The sequence below is a fragment of the Neolamprologus brichardi genome, chromosome 6 (assembly GCF_056152115.1).
Source record: "Neolamprologus brichardi isolate AB-2024 chromosome 6, ASM5615211v1, whole genome shotgun sequence".
Lineage (NCBI taxonomy): Eukaryota > Metazoa > Chordata > Actinopteri > Cichliformes > Cichlidae > Neolamprologus > Neolamprologus brichardi.
Window position 1 is genome coordinate 19,877,949 of NC_142109.1, and position 24,187 is coordinate 19,902,135.

Below are 24,187 nucleotides of genomic sequence, written 5' to 3' on the forward strand. Positions count from 1 at the left end.
ACCTTTTGTGGGTGTGACTGTGAGGGATGATGCTGTGTAAATGTCAAGCATTTGTAGCCATGTTTGTGTGCTAATCTGCCTAGTGTCTGTCTTGATTATGCTGATTATACCACTGTCAGGTGTTTGTTTGGGCGACTGTCTCTCTGTTTGGCATGCATTCAAAGCAGCCTTAGCCAGCCCTCCGTTCACCTGTGCTTTTGTGTGCTTGTGTGTGTGTGTGTGTTAATGTGCGTGTTGGCAGGGATGACAGTGAGTGCTATCAAGGACGGTTCAGGCATGCTGGTGCGCAGTGTGGTCCAGGGGGGGGCTGTTAGCCAGGATGGCAGGCTCGGGGTGGGGGACGCCATCTTGGCCATCAATGGAGAATCTACCTCCAACCTGACCAGCGCCAAGGCCAGGGCCATGCTCCGCAGGCACTCCGTCATAGGTCCAGAAATTAGGTAAGGAGACAGTCACATCCCCGCAGCCCCCCAGAAAACATGGTCAAGCTCAACAAAAGGGCTAAAGCACTCTTGGGCTTTTTTTTTTTTTACTGTACATAACAGAGCCCCTTTTTTCTCAATAATCCTTAATCCCTAAACAAACACACTGTTTGATTGGCTGTGCAGTACTGTTTACATCCTTTACAGTGTTTCAAGTGCTGCTTGAACCTTTGGATTTCTTATACTTAGTGCACATATTTAGTAATTGTGCTTGCAAAATTATTTTGATGATTGTGGCTCGAGGAGAGTAAGTATATTAAGAAACTAATTACATTTCTGAAGGTCTCTTGACAAAAAAAGCAGAAATATCCCAGGTGCAAATGAAAAAATGAACTACTTGTATCAAGCTGTCTCAGTTTCTTGCTCCAGGTGGGGTGTTAGGTATTTTGTGGTACAGTGACCTACTGGGACATTTTAATAAAAACAAAGAGCCATTGTTCTTGTGAAATGCCAATTTATCTCGTTTTAAAGAGCACTCTCAAAAAGATATTCAATATGGCTAATTAAACCTCTATTCAAGTTAAAACTGGGCTAAGTCACCGCAAAAGAACCTCTGAAATTGAGGAAGATGTAGCTTCTCAACCTTAATGTAGCAAAATTGTCAGAACATTACGATAGTCAAGCACATGCTCTAGTACACATGCCCACACAGTCCCCAGTGCAGGTCATCCATGAGAACTAAAAACACCTGAGTGGACAGTGCTACTCTTTTTTTACCCCTAAAAACCACTCACCTAAAGTATACACAAAACCTAAGAAATACAGACATTGCTGTTCTGCTTATTTCTTTCACTAACAGAAATGAGCTTCTACACTTTTCCTGCAGACTTTAATAAGACTGAAAGTGTGTTGCAACTACAGCTGATGTCATCTTGTAGACTTCAGGTAGCAGGTTTAACACACTTTCACAGAGGCTTCATTTGTCAGGTTTGGAAGCTACATCGTTGTTTTATAACGTCTATAAATAATAAAAAAAAACAGGAAAAAAATCAATAACTACATGTTTAGTTTTTCACACCTTTTTACACTTTATTTTAAAGCCTAAAGCTAACCATGGCAGCTAGCTTTACTTGATTTAGCTGTCTTATTATTATTATTTTTTTACATTACATTCAGTACAGCTTTTTATTTCATTTTACTCCAAATTACAATAACTGTATTTTTTGAATTGCTTATTTCGATGTTTTAATATTTTTGCACAGTGTAAAAGGCACAAAAAAAGTCTTGATGCTTGCTCAATCATCCAGGTAAAGAAATATCAAAAAGTTGATACGTCCAGATGAACAGAATCATCTTTCTGGGATGTACAAAAAGTGTTCAGACTTTTTCAGTTTTTCATACTTGTTACATTTGAATTTTTCTGCATTTACGAAATCTTTACTATCACATCCAAATTGTGGTCAGGTACAGCTGATTATTTTTGCTTCATCCTAAAGTTGTGTCAGTGTCATACAGATAAAAGGAATCCCAAAGTCACTCAAACAAAGCTTCAGAAATCCTTTGTGGAGAACAGGCTTTTATGATACAGCAGCAAGATTGAAGCCACTCTTGATTAAAACGCATACAACCTCCCAAAAGGGGTATTTAGCGGACTAAAGGAACAAGATTCTCTGGGATGATTCTCTTGCACATTGCTAAGCACCATCTCTGTTGAGCACTAGATACTGCTCATTATCTATCACCTGTCTAAAACCAGTGACAAGGCAACACGCTGTGTGTGCTTCTCAGCTAAATACAGAGATGTTCCAAATGTAAGTGACTTGAGTTTAGGGCAGTGATTCATCTTTCTGCTCAACAATGATCTGAAACAGACAGCCATAATAGCACTAGTGTGGTTTCAGGTCAGGTCAAGGACAGTCTTTAAGTTTAGCCTAAAACCACTTCAATATCTGTGGAGAAAGTTCAAGATGACTGAAGTTGCTTGAGAAATCTGCCAGAAAAAATGGGATAACTGCCCAGACCCAGCTGTGTAGCAATCCTGCGTACAACTTAGACTTACCCTAAAATCTAAAATACTTGAGGCTATAAACTGCTGCCAGAGGGATTCCTTCATATTTCTAAATTAAAGATCAGAAAACGTTTGTGCGAGATTTTAGTTTTTGATCTTCCATTTGCAAAAATGTCTAAAACATGTTTTATAGTTTTATCATTCTCAGTTATTGAGTATGTAGTGTATGCATACACAACAGAGAGGTTCCAAGTGTAAGTGATCTTACCTTTCTGCACAACAATGAATGGAGGCATACAGCCGAGGTAGCATTAGCATGGCTTCAGGTCAAGTACAGGGCAGTCGTTGAATCATCAAACCAAAGTTCTGGCTCAGCCCACATATGCATTTGTGTAGAAAATTGAAGATGACTGAAAGAGCTTGAGAACCCTGTCAGAAAGATTGGGATAACTGCCCAGATCAAGCTGTGTAGCAAACTAGCTGACTAAAGACTTACCCAAAAACACTTGAGGCTGTAGTTGCTGCCAAAGGGAATATTCATAGTTCTAAATTAAAGATCGGAATGCTTTAATATTTTTCACTTTTTGATTTTCAGTTTGCAAAAATGTCTAAAATATACTTGATACATGCTCAATCATCCAGGTAAGTAAATCCCATTCTGTTCATCTGGACGTAGTGTTTTCACGTTTTCAATGGGAGAAACATTTCGTTACTCGTGACTTCTTCAGTCTCAGCTGACTGCAGGTTTCCCCAACCTTACAAACAGTACATTTGCACAATAACTGAAACCAGCCTACTGACTGAACAATGGTCTGTGAGGTCAGTTCCTTGATCATTAATATGCAAATTGTCATGACCATTGATCAACAAACACCTATTAATGCCCATGAGTATATTAATGATATAAACAATGCTCCATCCAATATAAGTTTTATGTCATAGCTGCCCGTAATTAACAGTATTTTTAATTACCACAATGTTTCTGTAAAGCTTAATCCACCATTCAATATTATTTTTGATTAAGATGCCAAATTACATTTATTCAGTCCAGTGTTCTCAGATTTTGGTATAAAAATGTGCGTTCAGCTGGTTATTTGCCAAATAAATAACAATATAATTATTCGTTTTAAACACCTTCTGAATTATTCGTGTGTTCTTGTTTTGTGATAGGTGGTTTAATACATTCGTTAAACAAGGCAGATACACAATTTAGGTTTTCGGATTTTCAAAAGTTTTTCAGGCACCACAAAAAAATAAAACTGTTTGTTTACTTAAAACTTGTGGTTCAAGGCCTCAGGCAATTACCAAAACTATAAAGTGAGTGTTTTTCACAACTGAAGAGACCCTAGCGGGTTACAGTAGTTACTTAATGCAATTATTTGCATTGCATTTATGTGCACTTTCCGTGCTGTCATAGTTTAAAGACCGATTTCTTTGAGAAACAAGAAAACCAAAGGTATTAGTTTGGAGAGAATGTTGCCTTTTGGGAATGATGAGAACAACTGCTGAAAAAGTAATTGACTACCATGCATATTTGTTAGATCTACTCATGCAAAATGTAACAGCCTGCATCTGCAATGTGTACAAGCATGTCATCAATATCATCATCTCTGCAGTCACATGACTTTGACCGCATCATCACCTATAAATGATCTCGTCTCACTTTGGATCTCCATTACCACCTTGTTTTTTTTTGACACTGCAGTCATAGCTGACTGAGGCAGTGCAGTCATGTTAGATTAGATTAGGTGATGAAATTTTAAAGATTGCCTAAGGGGAAATTGGATAAATTATTACTTGTTCTAACATCAGCAGTTATGGCTCCACATTGGCAATGCTTGTTTGGCTGATTGGCGATGTGCTCCACCCCCACCACCCCACTGCCCCGCAGAACACCCACTCACTTTCTCCCAGTCTCTCTCTCTCTCTTTCTCCCTCCCTCTCTCTCTTCCGCTCTGTGTTGCATTTATGGGCACACACATACAAACATTAACACACATACCAGCCTTTCAATGGTCTAACCTCCAAAAACACCTTTTCCTGCTATGGGAAATATCTCTGAATAATTCATCACTCATCTCACCTTGAACAGTGTGCTTCTGAATAAAAGAACGTTTTAAAGAGCCTCTCATAGATGCGCACACAATACACACGCGTACGAATACACACACGCGTTTTGGCTTTCTCTATCATATACACACAAAAACACTCATCAGTATACACATACCGTGTGCTCACACTGCCTACTCCTAAACAGCACTTCAGATAAACTAAGAGCGAGTGGAGGCAGATGAGTTGCTTTGGCAGCCTCAGAATAAGACACATAGACGGGTGAGGGCTTGTCACCATCAAACTGCCTCCTTTCAGACAAGACGGGCTGTCCACATGGCTCAGTCACAACAGCTTAGTGTAGACTACCGTGTTCAATCTACCACCCTGAATGAAATATAGAAATTGGCTTTTTCAGCAGATTCAAAAAGCATGTCTGCTAGTAGCATCACACCGTGTAAAAAGAAGAAAAATAAAAGTGGGAGGAGGGGGCTGAATGATGTCCTTGACATCTTTTACAGCATGGCTTAGGCAGATCTGGGATTATGTAAAACAAAAACGCTGAGAAGATTTTTCCATTTTTCAGATGGAACGGGACACATCCGTATTTTCAGAGCTCTAAATATCGTTTGACCGACAACTTCAGTTTTTGTTGTGGATTAGAGGTTGTTTGTAAAAGAAAAAAAATATTCATGTATGACATACAAAAAGGGTATGTTTTTAGTTGCTAGGCTATTATGTGGTATTTGTCCATCAATATGGCTTAATTTGTCTTCAGTTCAATGTTAAATTGTCAACAAGTAAAACTGTCTGAATAATAGTGGAGTTTTTTGTTGTTAGGGCTGTTGCCTCACAGCAAGCAGGTCTGGGGTTTGAATTCACTGGCTAGCTAGGACCTGTTTGTGGGGAGTTTTCTTGTCTCCGGTTCCCTCCCACAGTCCAAAGCCATGTGTGGGTTTAGGTTAATTGGCAATTCTGAATCAGCTACAGGTGATTGCAAGTGTGAATGCTTGTCCGTCTTTCCACGTTAGCCTCTATCTATGATAAATTGGTGACCTGTCCAGGAGGTACCCCACTTTTTCCCTATGACAGCCAGGATAGTCTCCGGGCAAAGCGATGGATGTACAGTGTTTTTTTTTTTGACAAAATGGACACCTTATAAGGAAGCAAAATTTCTGAGAACAGCTTTTCTCCCCTATATTCTTTAGCCTAAATTGACTCAGACATGTCTCCATGCTTGTAGGCAAGCTAGCTGGCTAATAGTCCAAGCTACTTGACAGCAGAAGCGGTTAATTTGCATTCTGAGAGAAGTGAGTGATTTCATGAAGACTGCCATGATTTGTCAGTTTCTGTTTGGCAAAGGATGAAACAGCGAGTAGCACATTTCTTTGCAGTTTTATTGCCTCTGGTTTGCGTGTCCTGCTTTGATACCACTGAGCAATCACATAAGACTTAAAGCTGGAAAATAAACTAAAGACTTCTGGAAGTCACCAAATCTAGCTTCTTTATAAACTTAAAACAAAAAAAATCTATAACTTAATCTCTTTTAATAACTTAACTAATTGACACATTTTGTTTTATCTGTTATCTTTTGTGTGGATTTTGGACACACCGTTTCCCCCTGCATGAGCTTTATGCTTAGCTAAGCTGGAGGTTGCTTAAAAATCCTCTTTATAGAAATGAAAATGTTACTAAACTCATCTTATCTTGATAAGGCAGTAAATAAGAGTCATTTTTGGTGGCTGTAGCTCAGGTGGTAGAGCAGGTCATCTACTGATCGGAAGGTTGGTGGTTCGATTCCTGGCTTCCCCTAGTCTGCATGCCAAATATCCTTGGGCAAGATACTAACCCCAAATTGCTCTCCGATGCATCCATCGGAGTATGAATGTGTGTGAATGTTATCTAGAAAGCACTTAGAAAGATGTGCTTGTGCGAATGGGTCTGAACGGGTGAATGCACAAGTTGTGTAAAGCGCTTTGAGTGCTCAGATGAGTAGAAAAGCGCTATATAAGAACCAGTCCATTTACCATTTTAAAAACTTGCCATTACTTCAGTGGATACAATGTAATTATTGTCTTATTCAACTGATATTTAATTTATGATTTATAGAAATTTCTCACTACTGGGACTGTTTTTTCATTCCTTAAGAACCTATTGCTCATTCTTTGTTGAAGAAGTAAAGCAAATGTGCTGCTAAGAAAACAGTGTTGGTAAAACTTAAGTAAATAATGTTTATAATGCTTTCACCCCGTTCCCACACTTCTTTTCCCACATTCCCCTACCCCCAGTATAACCTATGTCCCAGCCCACCAGGTGGATGAACACCGTACTCGACTGTGTTTGCCCCCTCTGGCATCAGTTGCAACAGAAAGCCCCTCTTCCTCACCCACTCTAGCAACTGCTTCTCCGGAGCCAGCAGCGGACCCAGCTGGATCCTCGAGTCACCCGGCTTTGTCTATGCTCAAGCTTTCTTCCTCACTTAAGTTTAAAGCTACAACTCTGGATCCAACTTCAATCAGATCTTCTGCATCCTTCAGAACTCCTCATAAAGACCCGGTCACAGTTCCAACCATCAGCCCAGCCTCAGACACGAGGTAATATAAGAGCCAGAGGTCTTAGCCTATTATTTACGGTCACCTAATCCCTTCCCAGTTCCCAGAGTGCAAGATAAACCTGTCTAAAGGTTTATTAGACTTCAAGGCTCCAGTTTTATTACAAGTTGATACATTTGCTGCAGGGAATTCAGACTAAGAAATAGCTATACATTCTTTAACACTTTAACCATAGGCTTTTGATTGCTGTAGCAGCTATGGCTTTATTACTGTAACACATCATTCAGCTACCCAGCTGCTTAAGTCATGCTAATGATCTGAATTATGATCTGACACTTTAATTAACCGTATCCATGAGGAAACAATTGTTTTCAGAATGCAGCCAGCTCAGTGTGAGTCTCCTCCAGCACGTATTTTCTCTTCTCCATTCTTCTGTGTTGTAAAGGCAAAAGCTTCTCTCACTGTTGAATCTCTGAGTTATATTTAGCTGTTCGCTTATGGATCTCAGTGCTGACTGTCAGCGAAAATGAATTGTTTCGCTTCTGTCTGTCCCTGCTTTCACTCTGTCTTCGTACCTCTGCCTTTCTCCTCCCTCCCTCACTCCCATTTTTCTCTGCAGCCTTTTCTTCGCTCTTATCTTTCAATGTGTTGTCTTTGTTTCTTTCTCTGTGTGTGCTTACATCTGTCTTTCATTTCTTTCGCACTCTCAGTCATCTTGCACTGGTGTTTTTCTCTTCACCTCATTTTCCCTCTCCTCCCTGCCTGGCGTCTATCCCCCTTCTCCTCGCTCCTTTCAGCCCTGGTGGAACCATTTGTTCTGCCCTCTTCTGTAACTTAACTGGCTATAGGCTCCTGCTGTGCAGATAGCACCACTATCACTCACATCCATGGGCTTATTACAGCCCTCCACCGTTAAACATATTCATGAAAATCTCTCTGCTTTTGTACCTTTTTCTTCCACTTTTGCAGTATATGTGTGTGTGTATATATATATATATATATATATATATATATATATATATTAGGGATGCACCGATACCACTTTTTTTGGAAACGAGTACGAGTACTTGCATTTCAGTACTCGCCGATACCGAGTACTTAATAAAAACATGATTTAAATTTGCAGGTAACAGCTTTAGTCCTATAATTTAACAAAAAACAAACAAACAAGGGACTAGTTTGGAATTAAGAACATTTATTTAAAATGAAAAGCATGTTGTATGCAACATATTACAGAATAAATAATTATAAAAAACAAAATTTAATTTTAAATTTGTTCGTCTGTTTCTCTGTTTAGAAGTCTCACAAGCACAGTCACAGCTGGGATGACATCAGAGGCTAGTGCGTTGTAGCTGCTCACTTTTTTAGTTAGTTCCTCAAAGGGGGCGAGGATGGCAACAGTCGTCTCCATAAGAGCCCATTGGTGAGCAGTGAGATAGTCAGGGGCTGTGTCCCAATTCAGGGTCTGCACGCTTGAAGTACGCGCACTACGCGTACTACGTACGGTGCATACTATAAGTACGAGAAGTGTGGAAGTGATAGGCTTGTGAAATGGGACGGTCTAGCCTTCGTCGCACTGTTCAGGTTGCCTAGCAACCATGATACTAACCGCGAGAAACGTCTCATACAACATTGTGTGACATAAATGAAGGAGAAAAATGGTTTTTTGGTCATTCATTTTTGTTCTGACATCATTTTGATTAGTTGAGTATCTGAGGCTGAGACCACAGGACTGTAAAACATGATTGTTGGGCTTCATTTCTGTACTGAACAGTCATTTAAGATTAGCTAGTAAATAACAATTAGTTGTTGTTCATGAGACTAAAATCATCTCACTGTGGTAATGTAAATATAATATGGCCAATATTATAGTTATTGTCAGATTATTATGATGTATATATATATATATATATATATACACATATATATATACATACACACACACACACACACACACACATATATATATATATATATATATATATATATATATATAGAGAGAGAGAGAGAGAGAGAGAGAGAGAGGAAAGCACAAACTTCACTAATGTCACATAACTTTGCTGTTGGCCACATGTCGGCAATGTTTTAATGTTCTTCGTTATTAAACATTCGCACATAAATAAGTGAGGTCATATTCAGTACTTACTTTGGACAGTTCACTCTTGGCCGCTCCCTTCTGTCGTATTTTGTGGCAAAATTATCCACACCCACAGCAGCGCTATGAATTGTGGGATATATGGGACCACAAAGCGTGCACCGGACCACGCTTGATATTTGGGGAAATCGAAGGTGCATTTGGAGTATGCATTTGAAGTACACTTCGAATTGGGACAGCCGTTGTCGCGTGGCGGTGACGTAATCACACTTAAAATGCATACTTCAAGCGTGCAGAACCTGAATTGGGACACAGCCAGGGAGTTCGTGCTCGGACACATACACGCCCAGCACTCGCTTTTGCTCAATGAGGGACTGGAGCATGTAATACATGCTGTTCCAGCACGTCTGTACGTCCTGCTGCAGTTTCTTTATTGGCTGGTTGAGCTGTCCCTGAATGTCCTTGAGGCGGGAGTAGGCTAAGGCGGAATGTTTAAAATGCCCAACTATTTTCTGTCCCACTGCTATAGCATCAGCTATGCTCCTCTGTGCTAATAAGCATGGGTAAATAAGAGTGGGTAAACTCTTTGTACTCATTGTCGTGTTGGGATTTTAGATGCTTGATTAAATTGCTTGTGTTAAATGCGCTACCTTTAGAGCCTCCTCTGGACAATTTCGCTGAGTACAATTTGCAGTCCGCCTTTGTTTTCGCGTTTTTGTTCACTTTGAAATAGTTCCACATGGCTGACTTGTCTCGCCTCGCCTTCTCCCCGCTCTGAGCTGCAGCCGGGGCCTGGGGGCGGGCACTCGGGGCCTGGGGGCGGGCACTCGGCGCCCCTTACATGCCGCTCAAACATAGACAGGTCTCAGACCGTGGTATCGGTCCTCGGTATCGGGGACTTTTAACGAGTACGAGTACTTTAGAAAATGTGGTATCGAGGCCGATGTATCGGTGCATCCCTAATATATATATATATATATATATATATATATATATATATATATGACAATTGGCCAAATGCCTCAGTGTGTCATTGATTAAAAACAAGCTCACCAGTGTGCACCCCAGTTCTGCTTGTGTGATGTTATTGGATTATTAATTTGTGATTGTTAGATTGGGAATTATCTATTATATTATATATATATATATTATATATATAATATATATATATATATATATATATATATATATATATATATATATATATAATATATATATATATATATATATATATATATATATATATATATATATATATATATATATATATTAACTTAAAGGTTTTTTTCTCCAAGCAGACTAAAAGCAAATAACATTTTAATTTATATAACACAACACAAAAATGTTGATTCTCACTTCTGAAAGTTATAACAACTTAACAGTTGGCATTTTTTCTGAATAAATAAACTGAATAATTCATTCATTTTCTGTAAATCCATGTTATATCAATAGATCACTTATCAGAAAGTCACATAATTTGGTTGCCTGTGTTTGTGTGCATACAGTCACAGTAAACATAACAACAACATGTAATTGAAACATTTGCAATTAGAAAATGTTGTATAATGTATGTAAATAAAAATATGTCTCTTTTTAAAAGGTATGGAGCTATACACTGGGCACATGGATGTGAAAAAATGAATTATGGAGTGTATAAATATTCACAATGTGTAGTTTAAGAGTATAAATCTGCATGGATAATAGTCCCAAACGTGTCAATTATACCACAGATTTGGATTCTTTCTTTGTTGGGCATTTTGTTCTTCTCCTATTGTATTTTATATTCAGAAAGGTGCCTGTAAATTTAGATACTTTAAGTCATTGTAGCACAAAAATAATCATTCAAAAACACACATTAAAACCTGATATATAAAGTAATCTTTTTGTTCATCCCCAGCTGGCAGATAGCAAAATCTCTACCTCTGAAGAGCAAAGATGGAGACATTACAGCAGAGAAAAGGGACAATGTTGATACAGGTGGAATGGCATCAAAGCCAGACGTGGAGATAACGGTGGATGGTGCAGAAGAAGGAAAGGAGGAGGAGCTTCTTTCTACAGTGTCTTGGGACCAGCCTAAAAGGTTAGTGAATTTGTCATCTAATAATTATCATGAGATATTATTCAGATTATTCAGGCAACTTCAGGTCATAATAACAGCAGTGCTAATGGTGCACAACAGACTCTACATGCTCATATTTCTTGGGTTTAGAGAAAGCGATGCAGTACAAAATTTCATTTTCAGCTTGCATTTATTGCATTAAAGAATGCGTCCCGCTTTGATACAAAAATTGCACTGCATAAAAAAGAAGAAGAAAGAAATTCATTAAAAAAAAACAACTATTCTGTTTTTCCCTATAAGTTTTATTTGACTAAATCATTGAATCTCCATCTGCAACACTAAGCAGCAGAGACTGAAAAAAGCAAAAATACACATTGGATAAATTATGCATCGCTGTTTTTAAAATACGTAAAGTAATGTTAGAACAATCTAACAAGTAATGTTTCTTGCGTTACACTCTGTGTTTCAGTGTGCGACTAACGCGAGCACCAGGTCAGTCCCTAGGTATCAGCATAATGGGAGGTAGAGGCATGGGCCGAAGACTGAGCAGCGGTGAGATGATGAGGGGAGTCTTCATCAAGAACATCAGCCCAGACAGCCCGGCAGCAAGTAATGGGACCCTACGGGCTGGAGACAGGATACTGGAGGTATGCGAATGCCTGGAACTGACATGTGTGTTGGTGTGTAGCAGAGAAGGCGGCGCAGTTATCAGAAATTGCAGGAAAGAGGTGCGTGTGTGTGTGTGTTTGGGTACCCAGTGGTGTTTGTGTGTGGTAGAGGGAGAAGGTATTGTGCATACTGCATGAGCACGCATTTATATAATACATACTGTGTATGCGGTACTGGAATTCAATATTGTTTGTGGTCTCTGCTGTATTAAAAGGTGCCAATTTGATTGTAATATGACACACTAATGGCCAATTTGTTGTTTAAATGCCCATAAAATGTTATTCGCAACAGCCTGTTATTTGTTATTGGTCAAAGATTGAAGGTTCAGCTCCACCGTCATTATATAATACAGGAATGCACAATAAAATGCAGTTATACCCCCCTCCGCCATAACATACTTGGTTATTCACGCAGTTATCCAATCAGGTAATCATGTAGCAGCAGTACAATGCATAAAATCATGCAAATGGAGGTCAGGAGCTTCAGTTAATGTTCACATCGCACATCAGATGGGGAAACACAGTCAAATTGACTTTGACTGTGGCTTGATTGATGGCGCCAGATGGGCTGGTTTGAATATTTTTTGAAACTGCTGATCTCCTGGGATTTCTGTGCATGACAGTCTCTAGAGTTCATCGCGAATGGTGTGAAATATTTTTTTCTGAAAAGGCATTCAATGAGCACTTCTGTGGACTGAAAGGCTTTGTTGATGTGAGAGGTCAGAAAAGAGCAGTCAGACTGATTGCAGGAAACAGAAAGACAGAAAAACAGTAGCTTAAATAAAAATTCTCTGTCCTTAAAGAAAAACACACATTGTAAGCACAATAGCATCAGAATGCACAACATGTCATGTTGAGGCAGATGGGCTGCAGCAGCAGAAGACTAATGTCAGGTTCCACTCCTGTCAGCCAAGAACAGAAATCTGAAGCTGCAGCGGCGGGCACACACTCACCAAAGTGAAGTGAAGACTGGGAAAACATGCCATTCTGCTGTATTAGGTTTGAGCTGTGTGTACAACACTGCAAGATAAAAGAAATTGTCAACTGTCAGAAATTTTGATATATAATTTTTCACTAGCTGTCTCTTTGAAAAAGACAGCCGACAGCATTGCAAATAAATGGGCACGGCTATTTTAAGGCAACTTGGAGTTTATGATGATCAATGTGTTCTTTAAAAACAGATCTACACTGATCTGATCTGAAAATTGTATTTACGTGCATTTTTGTTGATGTTGCTAAGGTATGTGGTGTGGACCTGAGAAGTGCCAGCCACGAGCAAGCAGTGGAGGCCATCCGCAGAGCTGGAGACACTGTGACCTTTCTAGTGCAGTCTGGACAAGACGGATCTCAGGTACAGCACCTCAGAAAACAACCAAAAATAGCAGATTTTTGGTAGCTTTATGCATCCTGCAGACTCTGTATATTCTGGCATGCATGCATGAATTTGAGTCTTCTGAGGCTTCAGATTCTTTCACATTGAATCTCAACACTCAGTAAAGCGAAGGTGCAATGCATATTCTATTGGAAAGCCCCACCAGAAGTTGCAGCAGCGTTGTGCATGGGCCTTGCATTATTATGTCTTGTGGACACAATGCATATTAGGTAAAAATGCATTTGACTGACAGAATAAGTAATTATTCAGCATTACGTGTACAGTTTTATAGAAAATAATACGCCTACTCTGCGTCTTGTGTTTCGCCCACAGTCTCCTGCTCTCATCAACCATGAAAGACTAACTCCAACACTGCTGTCCAACTCACACAGCAGCAGGGTAACACCACTCTACTTCCTATTTTAAGCTTCGCATTAAGGTTTTTCCTGTTTCAATGGCATACGTAAATCTTATTTCAAATTTACACCAGCCTTGATATAATAGTGCTTTCCACTACTTTTCTAGTATAGACAATCGTGTCCATTAGAATATGAAGTACTGCTCGTTGGAGCTGAAGAGCAGTAGCTATTTTTCATGTTTTTTAAAGGTTGCGACCACATCTTTAGTTTTCGCTGGGAGAGAACACGAGCTGTGAAGTTCTCACGTTGTGTTCCTACACAGTTACTGGTATTTGGCTGTGTGTTGCTGTAGTGTATAGAAAATGTTTCGTGCACACTATATTATATATAGATAGATGAGTCATTAACACCTACACAGCAATCCAAAAAAGAATGGGGAAGCTTCAAAGAGGTTTTTTTTTTGAGACAGGGATTTCTTTTTTCATAGATATAGAGCTATGTCTGTGTTTCCCCACATGATACTAGGAAGCAGAGAACCTTGGTGGTCTGTTCCTTAGTCCTTCCCCTGCAAACCCCTTCATTCCCACCCCGTTTAAGGTTGGTGCACAGTGTGTGTGTGTGTGTGTGTGTTACCACAAGTGTGCCACACTGTAAAAGCACTCTTGCATTTACATCAAACCAACTTCCAGAAACTTAATTAACATGCATTTTTGTACATAGAACCCTTGTAGTCCCTCGCAGCTACCTTGTTTGTTTAAACCCTTTGTTTTTTGCCTTTGATGGAGATGCATGACTCTAAATAGAGTCAGCGCATTCTTTTGAAGTTATTTTTCCATCCACTTGTAAGTTAGTTGCAAAATAATGCATGATTCTGGTCATCTTTCATGTTATTTTTAGCTGACATTAAAACAGCGTTCATTAATTCATCCTCTTCATCAGTTATTTCCCAGTGCTTTATCAAGCGCACTGAACAAGCCTCAGGGGTAGTCCAACTTATGCCTGAAGGACCCCTGAGGCATCTCAAACTCTGCTTGTTCAATAATGCAAAATTTGTCCCAAGGTACCTTCACCAGCATCCGATAGAATGGATCAGAGAAGCCCTACGAATTTCACAACACCAGTCACAGGAGCAGTTGAAGATGCTGACGACTCTGGCAGAAGTAAGACTCCTCAAAAGCCTAGGTGCCATCCTCGTCCATTATAGATTTTAATACTGATAAACATTTTCTGACACTCACAGTTGAATTGTCAAATTCTGGGACATACTTTAAGCCATATGACACTTAAACCACCTGCATTTCAAGCCAGTTTGCATAAATAATGTACCAAGAACAGATTAAAGCCTAAAAAAAACATTTTAGAAATATTATTCAAGTATAGCATCATTTGAAAGAGTAACATTCCTCTGTTTGAAAACATTTTAGTATCTAAGTATTTTTTTTCTGTCTCTTTTTTGGCAGGAAAAAAAACTGTATTCAAATTGCATCTATTGTTTTATTTCTTACGAGCGTAACTATGAGACATGTTACCTCGCCTGGATTAGGGTTATCAGGATCCCACTCTGGAGCTGGCTCTAGTGTGTTTGAGCTTCAGGGTGCTTCATACTGTTGATTAGTAAAATAGTGTAAAACTATTAGAAGGAAACTGTGTGTGTCTTGCACATGCACACAAGCAAAGAAAATATGAATCCATTCATTAAAGCGTTGCCCCATGATGCTCCAAGTGGTTTGAAACACTTTGTATGCATATATAAATCACAGTCGTGGCTCTATATTCATTTTTCCTTGCACAGTTGTGCACACAAGGTGCATACTATCATGCTGTATATAGTCAGAAAAACCCTCAACAAGTCACTTCCAGGCAAAATGCAGCAGCCCACACACATTCTCCTCCAGGGTGTAATGCTTTTCCCCATGTCTCCATGTGTCACTCATTACATGTAGTTTGCCACACTTTTTTTGGCTTAACAATCATATCATTCTCCTAACAATTTTCTGTCTGCTAACTGTGTCCTAGAAAAGATGCTTCAGCGTTATGGCAGTCTGTCTGGAAAGCTCCAAATGATTGAGCTAGAGAAGGACCCTGCAGCTCACGGCCTGGGAATCAGCCTCACGGGCAACAAGGATGGCTCTAGGGCCCGTATGGGTGTCTATGTGGCAGCTATAGACCCTCTAGGCCCCGCTGGTTTAGATGGGAGGATACAGATCGGGGATGAGCTTCTAGAGGTAAGGAAGACAGGCTATGGGAACAATATGGAAGAATGAGTGAGTAGGGATTAACAGATTAATGGTGTGAGATTGAAGACTCCAAGAATGGGTTGAGCCATTGGAGAGAGACAAAATAGTGAAGTCAGAAATTAAAGCAGGAGAAGAATAGAAGGCAGTTGGAGACATGGATGAGAGCGTTGAGTACCTGCACAGTAGATTTATCATGCAAATTACCATTTGAATGATAGTTGGTGCTGGGCCGGATTTTTGTAATGAACAACCGTGTAATAGAGATGAGGAGGAGAGTAGTGGGAGAGGAGCAGCTGATGAGTCGGCGGGGGAGGAGAGGTTAGAAGGAGATGACAGAAAGGAAGATTAATGTAGAGGTGAATAGGGGGGGAAAGGTGTTGTGTAATAGGAACTACATGACGCTGTGTTTCTTCTAGATTAACGGTCAGATTTTGTACGGCCGAAGTCACCAGAATGCCTCCGCCATCATCAGTAATGCTCCATGTAAAGTCAAGATCATTCTCATCAGGTAACATGATTGCTTTTTGGTTTTACACACTAAAGGTTTTTGTAACCTGCTTCTGGAATAATTGGTGTTGTTTTACCAGAAATAAAGCAGCTCTAGGTGAAACGGTCCAGGGACTCAGGAAAGACTGTGAGGACACGATCGACTCCCAGACTGACACTGGAGGCTGTGGACAAATCTCCAGTGACATTGAACACTTTATTCTACCTCAGGTACAATACATCCAGTAGGTCTCTGGCTAACCACTGTCAGTTTTCTGTACTGCAGTTGACATTTTTGTGTATCAAAGGCAGCCTGATAGCAGGTACTTTTGTATCAAAATCTTGATAGATAGACGAGTATCTGTGTAATTGTACAAAATGAACAACATGTAACTTTAATCACAAAAACACATTTTGCAGACGTGCTGTTATTGGTTTCACTAGTCTCATATTTCCATCTCCGTACCAATATTCGCCTCCATCCATCTCTCATACCCAATAGTACTGCCATCCTCTAACTCCCTTCTCAAGTTCATTCATAAACTTCAACTGGTTCAGAATTCTGCCGCTTGGAGCATCACCAGACCTCCCTGCTTTAGTCATGTCACGCCTGTCCTTCAGCAGCTTCATCGGCTCCTGGTTAAATGTCGTATTGATTTCAAGATTCCGCTCCTCACCTTTAAGGCAATCCATAACCTCCCTCTGCAGTACCTCTCTGAACTCCTCACTGTCCCTTCTGCCCTTTTGACTACACTGGGATCTACAACCTTCAGTTTCTTTGCTCCTCGCCTCTGGAATCCCCTCCCACCAGACATCTGTAACACTGACTCTCTTAACACTTTCAAATCCCATCTTAAGTGTGCCGGTTTAGCAAATTTGGATGAGCAGGCGACCACATGCTGCATGGCTGAGAGCGGCTGGCCCGGGTTCGAGTCCGACATGTCCGACCCTTTTCCTCTGGTTTCCTGTCACTCTTCACTGTCTAATAAAGCCAAAAAATCCCATCTTAAAGCACACCTCTTAAAACTGGCACAGTCATTTTTTACATATGAGTATTATTATTCGTTCTTGATAAGAGGTAAGTATTTAAGTTTGTTTTCTTACATAGTTGCTTCTCATTCCAGGATTATGCAGGTCTTGGCCTTTGCTTGGAAGAGGACAACTCTAAGGGAGGACTGGTGGTCACGTCCCTGATCCAGCACGGCACTGCCAGCAAGGTATGACATCGTCAACAAGATCATATGCCCGTATCTCATCTATACTATTTATAAGTATCTATACTATCTAAGCCTTTTAAGTAATTTAATCATTTTCAGTTTTCTTTTTGGTTCTCTCTGAGCAAATCTACTCTGTAGTTTTTAAATGAATAAAAATGCTGTTATTAATAAATATGTATTATTCCTGTTTTACCCACAAAAAGTAGAATCGATTGAAATTTTGCCCTTCACCAGGGCAGAACTCGTCTCATAACATATTTGAATTCTAAAGGCTTTGTACAAGTCTGATGTGATGGTTCTGCCATCTTGGCATTATGAATATTATGTGAAACAGATGATGGTTGCCATTTTTTCAAGTGATGTCATCATGTACTAATACGTCTTCATGTCCGGCCTAAGGGAACAGTTATTCATATATTTGTCCAGAGGGTGTGCTTGCTTTTTAATCACACTCCCCCACCATCTTTCTTCTACATACTCACTTTCATACATTTTGCTTATCTTACATATTTTATTCATGCCTCTTTATGCAGGATGGCAGAATAAAGGTTGGAGACAGAATCGTAGCAGTGGGTGATGAACCCGTGGCTGGACTGTCAGTGAAAAAGGTGCAAGCACACATGCGGGCTGTGAAATATATGCTCTTCAAGGTCAAGTTGATTTAATGATTTATGACTCAGCTGTCTTTTTTGTATTCAGGTGTCCAGTTTGATTCTCAAACACCGGGTCACTGTCAAGCTCTCCATCAACGGTTCCAAGAGTCTCTCCTCCTCCTCCTCTTCTTCTCTCCCTCTCCCTACATCACTCTCCAGTGCCCGCTCACTCACTCCAGTGTCCTCTCTAAGCCTTCCTGTCGCCTCCTCCTCCTCTTCGTCTCTAAAACCAATGCAGACCTCTCCAGTGGAACGGTCTGATTGGCCAGGATCAGCTCCCACAACTTCTGACCCTGTCAGCTGTCCAATTGTTTCAGGAAAGGAAACTACCATAGAGATTTATAAAGGAAACGTAGGCCTGGGTCTCAGCATTGTAGGTGGATGTGACACTCTGCTGGTGAGAAGAGCTAAATGATTTTTAACATAAAGATTTCGTTATTCATTATTTGTCCTTGTGACATGAAGGTGACTTTATATAATTTTTATTTATGTTTGCAAATAAAAAATCCACAGATGGAAGCAAAGTTTGTGCTCGAATTAGGCCAAAAAGTTGTGCATTTGTTTGTTTGTTTGTTGTTTCAATATTCAGTTGTGGAGTTGTGTAATGATGGAAGTGGTTTCTGGTTTTTACACCAGGGGGCAGTAATAATCCATGAAGTGAACGATGGAGGAGCAGCACAGAGAGATGGTAGACTGCAGGCTGGAGATCAGATATTAGAGGTATAGCAGTGATACATGTGCACACAAACACCAGAACAAACAGCAGTGCATGTGAATAAGTTATTTCTAACCGCACAGCATTTATTTTTATTTCTGTTGTTTGTTTTTGCAATATTTTTCAGTATGAAGAACGCAGCCGTGATGCATCTGTGTTCTTATTTATTTATGCACTATTTTTTTCCAATTCAGAAACTAATTTTTTCGGAACTCAAACTCAGATTGCTTTGCCAGATATAACAGAATCAAGCTTCAGTTTATAGTGAAAACCAGAAAGTCACAGAAATGAAACAAACAAACAAAGAAAACCGGAAAAAAAAAATCTGCCTTAAAAATTGTTTACTCACATGATTTAAAAGCGAGGGTTTTAAGGTTTACTGCTGGTTACAAGCTCAAAAACCTGTTTTTATAGAAAATGTGGTTCCCAGGAGTTAAAAATAAAGACCTATCCTCATGGTTTTATTTAAGGTCCACTACTTTTTGCTCCTTATCTAAATGAAACTGGGCTGTGATGCTTTTACACTAATAATACCATCTTGGATGCTACTGATCCCCCTAAATCCTTCTCCAGGGGACTGCTTTCAGTCACTTCAGAATATCAGTCTTTAATTTGAAGTTTGTACTAAACTCCAAAATGAAAAAAATATATATATATATACAGATGTTAGAGAACAGATTGTCCTACAAAACACATGAACATCTTGCTCAAAAACTGGATTCTGGATAAATTAGATTCTTATACCACTACACTACCTACTATTTAAAAAAAACAACCCAAAAAACAGACAAATGATGATATTCAGTGTGCAGCATGTTGTGCACGAATAACTATAAAGATAACATCTATGCAAAGATATTTAACATCTTTGCTGTTGTTTAGAGGTCATTTTTCTGATAACAGCTCATTGGAGAGATCATCACACAAACACTGAATTGTAAAGCTGGCTTCCAGCACTGTACGCATCACTACTAAACAAACTGCAGTACGACTCGAGAAACACTTACAGAGATACTTGTTGAACTGAGAGACTGTAAAGCTCTGGTAGCTTCTGTCATCTCTCCTAGTTAAATAGAGCAAATAAAATAAATAAATACAAAATTCTAATAATAATCGTCTATTTATCTAACCACTTATCCAAATTAGAATTTGCAGAGAGGCTTGAGCCGGTCTCAGCTGTCATAGAATTGAAGCGTTAGTACACAGAGGATAAGCAGAATTTCTCCAGGCAACTTCAGGGATACGAAGTGCATATTAAAGGTATACGTTTTTACCTGGGCACATCACCATGGCTGCAGGCCTAACCTGCTACGGTTTAGGTTATGTTCACGATAAAGTCACCGCCAAGAAAATAGTGTCAGCATTCCTGGAATTTCCATGTAGACTAACAAGCATTGCAGTCTTTATTTCTATGCAGCTTTATTCCTCCTTCCAATTTTACATCAATTTTATTGTTATATAAAGATTAATATATGATACTAAAACAGAGCACCTGGAGCATTTGTATTTTTATAACCATACGCTATAATAATATCTGTAATCCATCAGATTTGCTCGTGATTTAATGATAGAGCTATCATACTGATACGTCTGTTCACTTACATAATTGGCATTTTTCCTGCATTCTTTTCGGTTTCAAATAGTCTAGACATTAAAGCACACACATTCACGAAGTGTTTTTAATGATGCACTTCTATTCAGTGCTTTTTCTCACACACACTAACACTGTATTGAGTGCAGCAGCTCTGTTGCTTTCAGTCTGTATTGTGTGTTTTATCTTACTATGTAAAATCAGTTGCTTTTCTACCAGCAGACTCTTCGATATTTCTGATTGGTAAGTGAAGCTGCGTAAGGAAAAGGAAGCTGCTAGAAATAGAAAAACAACCACACACTCTCATCTCCACACTTACAGATAATTACGCAATCACCAGTTAATTTAACAATCATTTCTGAACTGTGAGAGAGAAACTGACATAGGTACAAATGCCACACCTCAAACCTTCTTTCTGTCAGTGTTAACTACTGCACAGCCTGATTTGTATCCACTGACAGACTTGTTCCTGTACTTCCTGAACAAACAGAATGTATTTTCATGCATCTGTTCCTCTGTTTCTCTCACTGTCACTGTCTTCTAGGTAAATGGCATAGATATGCGGCAGGCCAGTCATGACGAAGCTATTGCCGTGCTACGGCTCACCACCCAGCGTGTCCAGCTGTGCGTCTTCAGGCACCAGGAATCCTACAGGGAGGAGGACCTGTGGGATGTGTTCAGCCTGGAGCTGAGGCCTCGTCCTGGAGAAGGACTGGGCTTCACTACTGTGGGGAAGAGGTACAGTCAGGATGCTTTTATCAAGTTAGAAACCTCCAACTTGGTATGTTCACAGCAGGTTTGAGCCTGTGTTATCTAACACTGTGCTTTCAAGTACAACAAAGACAATATCAAATTTTGTTCAGAACCATCGTGTTCGCAACCTAGGTGATGTCACCTGCTGAAAGAGCCTGAAGTCTAAGAGGCTGATGAAGTTGTTAATATATCGGCTTCAAATATAACATATGGCAAGTGGGAGTACTCCTCCTCGCAACTTCTGAAGATGAGAAATAGGTTAAAAATAAATAAATGTGACTTTATTAGTGAGTGATTAGTCTTGTTGCCTATTTTTAACACAATTTTATTCTTAATCAACTTTTGTTTGTAAGCTGTAGTTAGGCTGGTTAGTTAGTTTAAATTGCAGAATACCTGTTCCTTTTACATATAATTCCGAAAATTATATTCTAAAAAAACAAAAAACCCTTTATAGACCCTAGTAGATTGACTGTTTTCATGGCAAACTCCTTTGACATGTTCTGTAACTACTTCACAGATCTCTCCAGCATTCGATAATTACCATAAAGGTTAGATAGGGTCTCACTGCAAAGAAGTCGCAAGACGCATCATTTTCCAAAGAGCTCGGGTGCCAATTTTCTCGCAGCTTTATGTTTTTGCACAATCAGGTGTGACATTATGCAAAACAGCCGGTGCACAGGTCACATTATTTATAAGCCTGGGGCAGGCACAGCTTTTGACCTCTGTTTTCTTCCAACAGTAATGACACTGGCATCTTTGTGTCAGATATCATCAGAGGAGGTGTAGCAGATTCGGATGGCAGGTTGTTGCTAGGTGACCAGATTCTGTCAATCAATGGGGAAGACGTGCGTGCGGCATCACAGGAGCGCGCACACACGCTTCTGCAGGTCTGCCGTATTCACAGTTTATAAACAGATGCACATAGGTAGGCATTTTTATGGCCGCGTCATTATGTGAGATGTGTCACTTTGCTCTCAGAGTTGCAGTGGAGGAGTCCACCTGGAGGTGGCTCGTTTTAAAGCCGGGGTACAGTACACACTGCGGAGTCAGGTAAACTGTTTCTCTTGCCTACGTATTTCTTTAGTGATATGATTCCTAGTGAAATTATAGTTCAGTCTGTAGTTTGTAGGTCAACTATTGCGTTTATACACTATTTTAACAATATTACTCTGTGAACGTAGGAGTACCTTAAGTTGTGTTTTATCCAGAGCGAAGACTCTGACTGCTCCACACTTACACCCTCAAGTGTATGCGATGGTTCTTTTGGCCACCAGAGGGAGACAGATAACAAAATAGAGAGCTACAGTGAGTGTCAACTAAGTTCTCGAGTATTGTCTGAGTTACAATGTTGAGTCCAACAATTTGCTTTGAATGGAAAATATACTCTTGCATCTTTTTATCCATAGTTATGTGTCATTCTCTTCTGCAGCATTCAAAGACTCTGACATCAGAAAAGTGATATTAAAAAAGGTAAAACACTCTTATAGTAATAAAAGCAATGTCTTTTTTGACCCCATACTGTGCTGGAGAAACTGAGTAGTGATAATTTAACTTATTTTTAGAAGTTACAGATTAGTATAAATTAGTTATATACTGAAAACAACCTGCTTCCTGACTGGATATCATGCTCCTGTAACGTTGGGTGTTTATTTTTTGTTCGAATCTGCCATTTGGAAAGGTTGCAAATGTGTGTGTTTGTGTGTCTGTGTGCTATCACTCCAGGGTCCATACGACTCCTTGGGCATCAGCGTAGCTGGAGGAGTGGGCAGTCCCCATGGCAACCTTCCTCTTTTTATTGCTACCATGGATACCAATGGACTTGCTGCCAAAACACAGAAATTACAGGTGGGGAGTGACCATGTATATACACCAGTGGGTGCATGCATGTGTGTCTCATGTATGCTTCACATTGTGACTAGTCGCATGTGGACTGGGCCTTAAATAAGGAAAATTGCACTTTCTTACTCTTACTGTGTCCCTTAGAGGCTGGAACATCTGCAAAAAGCTGTAAACTTAGACTCTCTGGTATGCATTGATAAATTTAAGGGAATCATAAAAAATAAGGTGAAGGAGGCACAAGATGCCTTTTTCTTAAGAGGTGAAGAGGTATTCTTCTGTAATCGCAGAGGGCAGGAGACATTTAGAATCTGAAAAGGCCGTTTTTCCTGGTTAACTAAAGGTTACCAAAATGAAGTTTTCCAACACTGAGACAAATATATGGACTGCCTTGACTGTGTTACATGTTTATTGGAATAGAGGTCGATATTTTTACACCATTTTCTTCCTGAAATACATCTCATAAAACAAATATAAAGGTTGGAATAGATCGGGATGCAAGGGGCAGAGGACATAAATGTTTCTCCATGGTCAAATTACAGACACATGTAACATAAAATGCATTTTAGACATAAATATTGAAAATGGATTGACATACCAAAATTAAACCTTTATGAAATCCCAAAGAAAAAAGATAGGGACAGAAAAGAAAATGAGACTTTGTAGGCAAAAAGGAAAAGAGGGGATAGTGTCAAGTCTAGGACAAATGTGTGTTTGTGTTTGTGTGTGCATCATCTAGACGGGAGACAGGATCCTCAGTATCAATGATGTTTCCACTGAGGGAATGACTCATGCCCATGCTGAAGCCTTGCTCAAGAACACCACTGGAACCATCATTTTGCAGGTATTGTCACAGTGAGACATCCAGTAACTGATATGTAATGCCTGTAAAGGCAGTAAGTTTCTGTGCGATAACGTCAGCAGGTTTTAGCTCTGTTTTGTGAGAGAAACACAGTAATGGTTCACAGCCAGCTCCCCGTAGGGCTTTTTATCTTCTTCCATATTTCCCCAAGACATAATTTTACATACAGACAACTAAAAAAAAGAAGTCTTTAACAAAAAAGGAGGCCCTTCATTATCAGGATTTTGCACAGTCAGTGTATGTTAATTTCAAG

At 39.7% G+C, this 24,187-nt stretch overlaps 1 protein-coding gene across 1 annotated transcript in view; it reads left to right on the forward strand.

Moving 5' to 3' along the window:
- si:dkey-92j12.5 (multiple PDZ domain protein) overlaps nucleotides 1-24,187 on the forward strand; it is a 45,969-nt gene that overhangs the window by 18,366 nt on the left and 3,416 nt on the right. The window contains exons 20-41 of the mRNA XM_006787302.3: nucleotides 242-440; nucleotides 6,768-7,073; nucleotides 11,024-11,206; nucleotides 11,655-11,832; nucleotides 13,094-13,204; nucleotides 13,559-13,624; nucleotides 14,110-14,181; nucleotides 14,645-14,744; nucleotides 15,601-15,809; nucleotides 16,238-16,329; nucleotides 16,409-16,538; nucleotides 17,432-17,524; nucleotides 18,058-18,132; nucleotides 18,224-18,574; nucleotides 18,814-18,897; nucleotides 21,028-21,221; nucleotides 21,976-22,123; nucleotides 22,215-22,286; nucleotides 22,418-22,541; nucleotides 22,666-22,706; nucleotides 22,959-23,081; nucleotides 23,812-23,916. Coding sequence (XP_006787365.2) covers nucleotides 242-440; nucleotides 6,768-7,073; nucleotides 11,024-11,206; nucleotides 11,655-11,832; nucleotides 13,094-13,204; nucleotides 13,559-13,624; nucleotides 14,110-14,181; nucleotides 14,645-14,744; nucleotides 15,601-15,809; nucleotides 16,238-16,329; nucleotides 16,409-16,538; nucleotides 17,432-17,524; nucleotides 18,058-18,132; nucleotides 18,224-18,574; nucleotides 18,814-18,897; nucleotides 21,028-21,221; nucleotides 21,976-22,123; nucleotides 22,215-22,286; nucleotides 22,418-22,541; nucleotides 22,666-22,706; nucleotides 22,959-23,081; nucleotides 23,812-23,916 — 3,056 coding nt within the window. The remainder of the gene's footprint in view (nucleotides 1-241; nucleotides 441-6,767; nucleotides 7,074-11,023; nucleotides 11,207-11,654; nucleotides 11,833-13,093; nucleotides 13,205-13,558; nucleotides 13,625-14,109; nucleotides 14,182-14,644; nucleotides 14,745-15,600; nucleotides 15,810-16,237; nucleotides 16,330-16,408; nucleotides 16,539-17,431; nucleotides 17,525-18,057; nucleotides 18,133-18,223; nucleotides 18,575-18,813; nucleotides 18,898-21,027; nucleotides 21,222-21,975; nucleotides 22,124-22,214; nucleotides 22,287-22,417; nucleotides 22,542-22,665; nucleotides 22,707-22,958; nucleotides 23,082-23,811; nucleotides 23,917-24,187) is intronic.